Source organism: Onychomys torridus, chromosome 6 (genome assembly GCF_903995425.1).
Source record: "Onychomys torridus chromosome 6, mOncTor1.1, whole genome shotgun sequence".
NCBI classification, from domain to species: Eukaryota; Metazoa; Chordata; class Mammalia; order Rodentia; family Cricetidae; genus Onychomys; species Onychomys torridus.
Window position 1 is genome coordinate 110,052,248 of NC_050448.1, and position 12,036 is coordinate 110,064,283.

General features: G+C 38.6%; 1 protein-coding gene across 1 annotated transcript in view; it reads left to right on the top strand.

The window, feature by feature from the left end:
• The window catches only part of Tacr3 (tachykinin receptor 3), a 95,754-nt gene that overhangs the window by 30,924 nt on the left and 52,794 nt on the right, over positions 1-12,036 (top strand). Inside the window, exon 2 of the mRNA XM_036190425.1 lies at positions 9,267-9,455. Within this exon, the coding sequence (XP_036046318.1) occupies positions 9,267-9,455 (189 nt within the window). The remainder of the gene's footprint in view (positions 1-9,266; positions 9,456-12,036) is intronic.

The following is a 12,036-nucleotide window of genomic DNA, read 5'->3' on the forward strand; positions in this document are numbered from 1 at the left end:
AGGAAAAAAGAAAATGCTACTGTGTGTATAGAAATGATGGCACAATCAGTTAGTGATGAGGAAAGAGATATATGTTCCTTTAGCTAATCTGGAAACCTTCCAATGGACAGACATGAAGGGATGGATTTATAGTAGAAAACACTTGTCATGTAACCCAAACAGCTTTAAATATTTGACTGACAACAAAACCAAACTAATTTCCCATTTTAATATGAATGTATCAATATTCTGTATTATAGATTTAAAAATATGGCAGAATTTTCTAATTGGTCATGGAGTCAGTCACTACCTCTTCCATCGCTGAAGTCTATATTTTATCCACAAAGGCAGAAAGAAGTTGATAAGCAGTAGTCAGTAAATTACATAAAAGGATGCTTATGGGTGTATTTGATACATGCATCCTCCCTCCCTGGAAAGTGAGGAAGGTTTGGACATCAAAAGGGAACTTGTTTCAGACTAGCTAACTGACTAAGTGAAAGTTTTTAAGTGGCCAAGTATGAATAGATAAGGGAACTTTATCAAGCAAATAAATCATCATGGATCTTAATTGCTTGAAGCTTTAAATCCACAAATATGTAATTAGCAATTACAGATAAAAATAGCTGTTAGGTTTATTAAGATTCATAAACCACACAAGAGAAAAGGATTGGTATATCCCCAGTTGCTCTATATCCCTTCCTAAGCACCATGAGGAAGACCTTTATTGCTCTGCTCTCAAGTACCTGACTTGGACATAATCTGGCAGCAAAACATATGCATAAATTTGAGAAACATTAGAGAATGCTTTCAATTAAAGGAATCAAGAAAGGCAGAAAATAACATAGTTGCTTAGCAATATAATGATGTGCTTCTCCTTGCATGGAATTTAAGGTGTTACAAACCAAATTTTATCACTCAAAACTACTCCTTATTGAAAAAGAAAAACAATACAACATTGACAATAAACTCACCACAATCAAAATTCTTAATATGGTGGCATTTGCCTGAACACCTGCATTCTTCGTGATTTTATTTTTTAAAGAAAAGTCACATGCAATCTCCTACTTAAATTCTATTAAGGAATTTTTTTTCATTACAAACTATCATTTTACCTATTCTTAACATAGTCCTCTAGAGCCATCATTGAATTATATAGACTTGGGATTACATAAATCTAAAATTGTATCTTATAAAGTTTAAAAGCATCTTCTTTTGCTGTTATTAAGCAAGCAAAATTCAGTGTAGAAGATTTATATTCCATTCTCCCACTCAAATGCCTCCAAACTCACAGGAAACTCTATGCTATGGTTGCTATTGACCATTTTTTAATTTATCTTTTGAAATTTTCATATATAAGTATTGCATTTACGTCATTTACCTTCCCACTGTTCTCTTCAATTCCTCCTGTGTTCCTCCCACTCTTAAACTTCAAGCTCTCTCATTCTTTAATAATTGTTTTACACACACAAGAATTAATCAATTTAATTAATTTTATTTATAAAGATAACATTATGATTAATATTATCTCATTCTTAAATTCTTGGAGACATTATGGGAATTAAAGATAAAACTTACCCAGGAAGTACAACTTAAGCAAAGGTTTCTTATCTCTCAAATGGTTTGTCAAAGCAAAAGTAACCTAACACTCAAGAGCCAGAGCTGAAATTTTAGACATCACTGTACATCCTGAACAGCTATAGCTATCCAGGGCAGATTTTCCATTGGGGTTTATAGTCTGGAGCGTTTACTGTGGTCAGATGCAAACGGAGAATGAGTGAAATCTGTATCCCTTCAGGGAACTTTTACTCACATGATTTATGTAATCAAATAAACCTCTGAGGGATGCATTCTTCGCTGCAAAACTCCCAATGTGTAGAACACACATAAGGGTCAAGAAATAGATTACTGAAAATACTACCAAAAGAACAAATTATACTAGGTACCTATAATACTTACAAAACAGAAACGGCTGGTTTATGGAGAATAAATAACCAAACTACATCAAAACATTTAATTGCTGTGGGATGTTCTGTATGTCAAATGTATTGCTCTGATTGGTTAAAATAAATAAAGTGCTGATTGGCCAGTAGCCAGACAGGAAGGATAGGGTAGGCGGAACAAGGAGAAGGAGAATTCTGGGAAGTGAAGGCTGAGGCAGAGGGACACCGCCAGCCGCCGCCATGACAAGAAAGAGATAAGGTACTGGTAAGCCACGAGCCATGTGGCAAAGTATAGATTAATAGAAATGGGTTAATTTAAGATGGAAGAAGTAGATAACAAGAAGCCTGCCACAGCCATACAGTTTCTAAACAATGTAAGTTTCTGTGTGTTTACTTGGTTGGTTCTGAGCGTCTATGAGCCTGGTGGGTGAGAGAGATTTGTCCTGACTGTGGACCAAGCAGGACATTTAATTTTCAAAAAAAATCAAAGTAAATACAAAATACTCCCCAGTTACAGCATAAAATTGTAATTAAAAATTGTCTCATATTAAAAGACAAAGTGTGTGCAGAAGTCTTGAATTGAAAGGATACGTGTAAGAATTGTCTTCTTTAGAACAGAGTTCACACAAGCCTAAGCATGTATTTACTCCATTCATACTGTTGAGCCAGTTCCCACAAGCTTAAGCATGTTTTTGCTCCACTCATACTGGTGAGCCAGTTCCCATGAGCCTAAGCATGTATTTGCTTCACTCATACTGGTGAGCCAGTTACGATTGTTTGGGCAAGATATAGGATGGGAAGTGTAGTGACAGACTCAGTTCCAAACTGGTCTCAGCAGTGAAAAACTTTGCTGCTTTTTTCCTACTAGTTATCCCTTCTGTATCTTGTCATTCCATTACTTCATCAAGCTGTTAGCTAAATGCAGTGGTCAGTGACCAGGCCCTGTCCTTGAAGCACAGTCTCTAATCCAAACCAAAACAAGCTCCATGTAACAGTCTCCAGTCTCTCACCAGCCATTTTCCAACTTAAATCTGGATGCTTTTTTCATTTACCCATGTCTCTGTATTTCGACATTTCACCTTTTTTATGACATCAGTGACTTTTAATTTGGGCCCATCCTGTCTGTTCATCCTTCAGAGTTTAAACCTGGAATGATGTTCTTTAGAGACATCCCATATATGATATAAGCATGATTTTACCAGTCAATGGACCACCTTGGCCTTGTCTTTGTGGATTTGTCACATTTGTAATTGATACCTAAGGAGGTCATTTGATCAGATTCTGCTGTGGTTCAGACACTGTTTGTTCTCTAGGTTGAGGTCTTGGAAGTTCAGTCATCAATGCACGGATATTAAAGGGTGATTGAAACTTTGCATCTGAGCATGGTGGAAAGTGGTTGTCTAAGACTGAAAGAAGGTGATGAGACAAAAGTAGTGTCAGACGCTCAATGGCTGCTCCCCATCCTGCCCTGTGATCTCTGCTTAACGAGTTGTCCCATCTGTTGAGATTTGCTTTGTGGCCAAGTATGTGGCTGATTTTAGAGAAGGTTCCATGGGGTGCTGAGAAGAAGGTATATTCTTTTTTGTTTGGGTGGAATGTTCTGTAGATATCGATTAAGTCCATTTGAGCCATAACATCAGTTAAGTCCATTATGTCTCTGTTAAGTTTCAATTTGGCCAATCTGTCCAGAGGTGAAAGTGGGGTGTTGAAGTCTCCCACTATTAATGTGTGGGGTTTTATATGCGATTTAAGCTTGAGTAATGTTTCTTTTGCATATGTGGGTCACCATGCACAAAACTTAAGTCCAAATGGATCAAAGACCTAAACATAAATCCAGTTACTCTGAACCTGATAGAAGAGAAAGTAGGAAGTACTCTTGAACGCATTGGCACCAGAGATCACTTTCTAACTATAACACCAGTAGCACAGACACTGAGAGAAACAATCAATCAATGGGACCTGTTGAAACTGAGAAGCTTTTGTAGAGCAAAGGACACGGTCAACAAGGCAAAGCAACAGCCTACAGAATGGGAAAAGGTCTTCACCAACCCCACATCTGACAGAGGGCTGATATCCAGAATATATAAAGAACTCAAGAAATTAGACATCAAAATGCCCAACAGTCCAATTAAGAAATGGGCTATAGAACTAAACAGAGAATTCTCCACAGAGGAAGTTCAAATGGCTGAAAGACATTTAAGGAATTGCTCAACATCCCTAATTATCCAGGAAATGCAAATCAAAATGACTCTAAGATACCACCTTACACCTGTCAGAATGGTTCAGATCAAAAGCACAGAAGACAGCTTATGCTGGAGAGGATGTGGATCAAGGAGAACTCTCCTCCACTGCTGGTGGGAATGCAAGCTTGTACAGCCACTTTGGAAATCAATATGGCACTTCCTTAGAAAATTGGGAATCCATCTCCCCCAAGACCCAGCTGTAGCACTCTTGGGCATATACCCAAGGAATGCTCAATCATACCACAAGGGCATTTGCTCAGCTATGTTCTTATCAGCATTGTTTGTAATAGCCAGAACCTAGAAACAACCTAGATGCCCTTCAACTGAAGGATGGATAAAGAAAATATGGTACATATACACAATGGAGTACTACTCAGCAGAGAAAAACATTGACATCATGAGGTTTGCAGGCAAATGGATGGAACTAAAAAAAATCATCCCGAGTGAGGTAACCCAGACTCAGAAGGACAAACATGGTATGTACTCACTCATAAGAGGATACTAGATGTAAAACAAAGATGACTAGACTGCTACACAACTCCAGGGAGGCTACCTAGAAAACGGGACCCTAGGAAAGACCCAAGGATTACCCAATGACAGAGAAATGGATGAGATCTACATGAACAAACTGGACAACAGTGGGAGTAATGAAGGGCAAGATTTGAGGGAAAGAAAGCTTAGGGGAGCAGGAGATCCCAGCTGGATCAAGAACAGAAAGGGAGAATGAGGAATAACAGACCATGATAAATGAAGACCACATGAGAACAGGAAGAAGCAAAGTGCTCGAGAGGTCCCCAGAAATCCACAATGATATATCCTCTGTAGACTGCTGGCAATGGTCGAGAGAAAGCCTGATTTGACTTAGTCTTGTGATCAGATGACTAAACACCCTAACGGTCATGCTGGAACTCTCATCCAATAACTGATGGAAGTGGATGCAGAGATCCTTGGCCAGGCCTCAGGTGGAGCTCCAGGTTTCCAACTGTCGAGAAAGAGGAGGGACTGTAAGAGCGTGAATTGTTGAATCCAAGATTGCAAAAAGCACAGGGACAAATAGCCAATGGAATGGAAGCACATGAATTATGAACCAAAGGCTGTGGCGCCCCCAGCAAGATCAGGCCCTCTGGATAAGTGAGACAATTGAATAGCTTGAACTGTTTGGGAGGCATCCAGGCTGTGGGACCCGGACCTGTCCTTAGTGCTTGAGCTGGCTTTTTGGAACCTTGGGTTTACACAGGGACACATGCTCAGCTTGGAAGGAGGGGATTGGACCTGCTTGTACTGAATCTACCAGGTTTAAATGAATCCCCAGGGGAGCCTTGGCCCTGGAGGAGATGGGAAAGGAGGGGAGGGGATGGGAGGAAGGTGGGGGTGGGTGCGGGAGGGGGGAGGACAGGGAAACCCATGGCTGATGTGTAAAATTAAAACACATAATAATAATAATAATAATAATAATAATAATAATAATAATAATAATTTTAAAAAAAGAAAATATGACATAAAAAAATGAGTTGACCCATCATAGTGGTGCCCTACTGGGGGTTCTCACTAGCTGCTTACAGCGCCATGACTTTGAGCTCCAACACTATAAGCATTATAAACTTTTCTTCTTTATAAATCACCCAGATTCAGGTTATTATTTAAAGCAAGAGAAAATAGATTATTTCAGTATCTGTTTCATAGGCTTTGAGCAATTAAAGTGGCATTTGTGCTCACTGCTATGTTATCGCATTGTTTGGAATACCGCAATAGGCTTTAACTTGACGTTTCATTGAATGATTTAATAATAGACAAGAAAGGAGAAAAATGCCTTAAGTTCCAAGAGCTGACATGATAGCTCAGCAAGGAAAAGTGCTTGCCAGACATTCCAAACCAACTGAATTCAATCCCCAGAACCCATGTTAATGCAGGAAGAGAAAACAGACTCCAGTGTTGTCTTCTGACACATATATTATACTCACACATGTACAAATAATAATAAATAAGATTTTAAAAGCCTTTTGAAGTTTCAATATTTCATACCACTTTGTGATAATATAAATTGATTCCATATAATTCAAAGTAAATAATAATCTACCTATCAAGAAATAATTTATCTAAAGTTAGAATAACTGTACAAAAGAGTCCATGAAAAATTAGGAGTTTGTTTTGACCTATCTGTGTTATAGAATCCAGAAAGTTCTCTAAGCATATAAAACCAATTGCACAAATATCCAAATGCTAACAAAACCAAAAAAAGAAGTCAGATTGTGGTGCAATTAAGTAATACACAGTTCAGTAGTACAGCAAACTTTATTGGCAAGTGTGCTTGACTATGGAAATACCCATAAAGTCATAACTGAATATATTATGATAAATACTTTGAAATTTAGAAGCAGCATCAGTGAGAGCAAAAACATGCTTGCCTACAGTTCCTGCTATTGCATGCCTGACTACAGTGTTCAGCGTTGTGCTTTTGGATTTAAAAGATTAAAATGCTACTTTTGATGCTCTGTAAGGTTCCAACTTGTATCTATTTACCTCCTCTTTCGTGGTCCTTATGTGACTATCAGTGCCACAGTTTGTGTTTATTTGGTCTTTGAAAACTACCAGAATATCCAAAGATATGATAATTCTACTTCTTTGTTACCCCATAGAAAAGGATTTTCCATTTTTGTTCAACTATGAATTATTTTTTCAAATATCCATATATTTTTATTTCAGTAGAGAAATAATCTATAGCATATTGTTTAGGTCTAACTTAAGGAACAATATTTTATGTGGTAATAAATGGCTGACTTTGGTAGTTACAAGGAGCTCACATACAGTGATAGGAAAACGACACATGGCCTGATAGGAAACTATGAATCCTTGTGGTCAAGGTGTTGACAGACAGGTCAATCTATTAGTCACCTGTGAAGGAGGACCTGCTGCTGAGCATCAGGCAGGGAAGGGCAGGATGAAGGGGCTGATAACAAGCAGTAGTGACTTCCTTCTGTGGCTGACATGCTGTGTAGGGTTAGTAAAATCCAAGGTCCCACACACTTCATTTCTCCAGTCAATTCTTAAAGCAGAGATTCTCGACCTGTGGGTTTTGACCCCTTTTGAACACCTCTCTCTCTCCACAAATATTTATATTATGATTCATAGCAGTTGAAAAATTACAGTTATGAAGTAGCAACAAAATAATTTCACTTATGGGGATCAGCACACCATGAGTTAGTGTATCAAATAACCACAGCATTAGGAATGTTGAGAATCTCTGCTTAAAGTGTACTAAGGATATGTTGTAACATGGTGGGAATTCCACCATTCTCAGGGATGGGTGCTTTGTGGTATTGTGTTCCCCCAAATATTGTGTACCCTAATAAACTTTTCTGGGGTCAGAGTCAGAACGGGCACAATATTAAACATAGAGGCTAGGCAGTGGTAGCACATGCCTTGAATCCCAGCATTTCCAAAGTCAGAAATCCTTCTGGATCTCTGTGAGTTCAAGGCCACACTGGAAACAGCCAGGCATGGTGACAAATGCCTTTTTAAAATATATATATATATATTTTTTTTTTTTTATTTTAAATACCAACCCCAGTTCCCCCTCCTTCCCCTTCTCCCACCTCCTCACCTCCTCCCACTCTACCCCATCCACTCCTCAGAGTGGGAAAGGTCTCCCATGATAGTCAACGAAGTCTGGCATACCAAGTTGAAGGAGAGCCTAGCCCCTCCCCATTATATTATATCAAGGCTGAGCAAGGTATCCCACCACAGGGAATGGGCTCCAAAAAGCCAGTTCTATGAATTATTTTTATCTCTTTAAGCCTCAATTTTCTTTTCTATAAAACCTACCTCATAGTAACATTGATGAGGTAACATACTGATGAGGTTACTTTAGGCCTTTAATGTACTCGTCATGAAGTGCCTGGCTATAGTTAGTAATCAGTGATTGCTGGTGGTATTATCTTCATCATCAAGAACATGAGGGGTGAATTTTAAGTAGCCTTCCATTCCGACTTGGCATTATATTATCTTGTGTGGTTCACTTTGCTTTTTTATAATCAAGTTTTTTGATTTTTCTATTTTTAAGCTTCAATAATGTATAATTGATATACAGTATTATATATATAAAATAGTGTGTACAACCTGATGAGTTTGAGAAAATGTATTTAACCATGATACAGTCACCATAATCAAGTTACTAAATATATCCAACACCTCCAAAATTCCTGTAGTGTAGAAGTGCGCATTACCAATATAGGCTGTGGTAATTATGTAATAAACACCATGCATTTTCCCATGGTTCAACAGAAACTCAATTTGTTGGATAGTATGAAAGCCAAACTTCTATCCAGCCTAACATAGTCACCACAGCTAAATCCTGAGGTTCTAGGCCACAACCATCTCATGGCATTCTCTATCCTTGTCAATCATCTAGCTACCTACCATCCATGTTAGCTAACCCCAAATTTCTATTAAAAAGTTAAGCTAGCAGAGACATTAAGAAATGATAATTAGTGGCTGGGAATACAGCTCAGTGACAAAGTTCTTTCATGGCTGGTGGCGGCAAGACCCATACTTGACTCTCAGCACTGACAAAAAAAAAAAAAAAAAAAAAAAAAGGAGAGAGAGAGAGACAGAAAGGAAGAAAGAAAGAAAGAAAGAAAGAAAGAAAGAAAGAAAGAAAGAAAGAAAGAAAGAAAGAAAGAAAGAAAGAAAGCTGCTCGGGTAATAAGCCTATATTTTCAGGCATTCAGTGAATACCTTTTCATTTCCTTCCAGCAGACATTTATGAATTCAGATAGTGTTCTAGGCACAGCACCAAGTAATCAATACTTCCACTTATATTGTTTCCATTGATCCTTACCGCACCCCTAAGGTGTGGATGTTCTTATTTCTATTTTAAAAATAATGAAGCTGAGTTTCAAATGGTTAAGCAAGTCTCAGAATAGGATTTGACCCCAGATCTGCTGATTCCTATGATAGTGCCATTGTTACCTATCTGTGCTACCTCTAGATGCAAAATCCTTATCAACTTAAGTTCGGAGACACATCTGTTAAAGCACCTTTGAAGTTCCAGTTTAAATTCCAGTAATGAAGGGAATGACGGAATGCTCTTCTTCATTTCACATAGGTACATGGCCATTATCGATCCCTTGAAACCCAGACTGTCTGCTACGGCCACCAAGATTGTCATTGGGAGTATTTGGATTTTGGCATTTCTACTTGCCTTCCCTCAATGTCTCTATTCCAAAATAAAAGTCATGCCAGGACGTACTCTTTGCTATGTGCAGTGGCCAGAGGGTCCCAAGCAACATTTCACGTAAGTTAATGCTCCTTGACAATTTTAAACTACGTCTAACCAAACATTTAGGGAAATGAAGATTGGGAGAAAAATATGCAGGTAAGACTCAGTCATTCATGTCAGGGCTTCTGTATTACTAGGGGAAAGACATGTAAAAATACACTACAATGTGATGTGTTGATTTGTAAAGCTACAAAGGTTTTTTAATTGGAAATGTGATGACTTCTGTTGGAGAAGCACTAGCATTTCCTAAAGGGATTGGTAAAAGCTGGAAGCAGGTGCCAGGGACAGCAGGGGGCTGTTGACTGAGGAGCTGGGAAGTAGGAACTAATGCCCAATGTGTTGATTGCTCTTTTAGGAAGCCTGGCTGGAGTAGAGGGAAGTCCTGGCAGGTGTTTTAATTTTGTTTTGCTTTCATTTGTATGTGTTTGTTCATTTCAGCATGAAAAAGCCTGGACACTAAATTAAAAAGGAAATGGGTATGCTGTTGGATAGAATTGGGATTTCATAATTTAGACCTAACTTGAAAAAAGTGAAAGAGAAAAACAACATAATTATTTAATTAATTTTTTCAGTTCCAGTAAATTTCAATGAACTTGTTTTCCTATTTTTTATTACATTTAAAAATAACAAATGCTGCCAATAACTATCAATTTTTTGAGGCAAGGTCTCTATGCATCCCTGGCTGGCCTTGAACTCCAAGTGCTATGCCTGCCTCTGCCTCCTAAGGGTTGGGGTCAAAAGCCTGTGCAGCCATATCTGACCTGCAGTCACCTCTTATGTGGTTATTCTGTCTAACTCTGCTCTCCCAAGAGTCCAGACATATCTTTTAAGGGAATAAAGACAGTTTATTCTGGAGTAATTTTCAAGTGACCATGACCCATGAACACAGATTTAGGTTTCTCCAAATTCCATGTTCCAATGTGGAAGCAGTTTCATTAAGATTTATGGAACAAAGAAGGTCATAAATCAAGACAAGTTTAAAATACAATGGTGAGTACATCAGAAAGGCGGGTACAGTGAGATGGGGGTGGGGCTTTCTATAGGCAAAAAAATGCCATCTGATGACATTCTTAGCTTTTAGGCTGGTGGAAGCTAGTGGTCTGCTAAGTTAATAGATTCCAACTCATTTTTATCTATCAGTAAACAGATGTTAGTTAAGACAGAGGTGGACAAGGAATGGCAATTCCAGAGGGCTAGAACTAGCCCAAGATAAGATAAGTAGCCTCTGGGCCTGCTGCATTCCAATTTCTCCAAAGTATTCTAATCAATCAGTCATTCAGGCATGATTTCTTTTTAGGACATTTCATTCCAATTTTTCTCTCTTGGCCAAGTGGAAAGCACTGCTAAAGGGAAGGCAGGCAGGGTTATTAAGCTGCCATATCCACTTATTATTATGAATGATCTTAGCTATAGCAAGTTATCATTCTGAGTTACTTCCACATTGATTTTTAAATCAGTATTTAGTACCAGGAAGAAGATAGGCAAGGAGGTTGAAGATTTATTTTATGGTGTCCTTTACTCACAGAATCAACTAACCTGGGCTCATACAGGCTCAGAGAGACTGAACCAACAACCAGGGAGCCTGCATGGGACTGATCTAGGCCTTCTGCATAGATGTGACAGTTGTGTAGATTACTCTTCTTGTGGGAAGCAGGGCCTGTCTCTGACTCTTTTCCTGGCTTTTGGAACCCTACTCCTCATACTGGGTTGCCTTGCCAGGCCTTAATACATGGGAGGTGCTTGGTCTTGCTGCAAGTTGACATGCCAGGTTTTGTTGATCCTCATGGGAGATCTGCCCTTTCCTGAACAGAAACAGAGGAGTGGATTGGGGGTAGGAATAGAGGAAGCATGGGGGAGAGGGACTGGAGGGAGACGAGGAAAAGGAAAATGCAGCTGGGATGTTAAATTTTTAATTTATTTTAGAAGACAAACCACAGTTACAAACTCATTAATTTAAAGCCTTCAAGACTACCAGGTTCTATCAGGTTCAGAGTAACTGGATTTATGTTGAGGTCTTTGATCCACTTGGACTTAAGTTTTGTACACGGTGACAGATATGGATCTATTCGCAGCCTTCTACACATTGACATCTAGTTATGCCAGCACCATTTGTTGAAGATGCTTTCTTTTTTCCATTGTACAGTTTTGGCTTCTTTGTCAAAAATTATATGTTCATAGGTGTGCGGGTTAATGTCAGGGTCTTCAATTTGATTCCATTGATCCACATGTTGGTTTTTATGCCAGTACCAAGCTGTTTTTATTATAGTAGCTCTATAGTAGAGCTTGAGGTCAGGGATTGTGATGCCTCCAGAGGTTGTTTTATTGTTCAGGATTCTTTTGGCTATCCTGGGTTTTTTGTTTTTCCATATGAAGTTGAGTATTATTCTTTCCATATCTGCAAAGAATTGTGTTGGTAATTTGATGGGAATTGCGTTGAATCTGTAGATTGCTTTTGGTAAGATCGCCATTTTTACTATGTTAATCCTGCCTATCCATGAGCATAGGAGATCTTTCCATTTTCTGACATCTTCTTCAATTTATTTTTTCAGGGACTTAAAGTTCTTGTCATAAAGGTCCTTCACATGCTTAGTTAGAG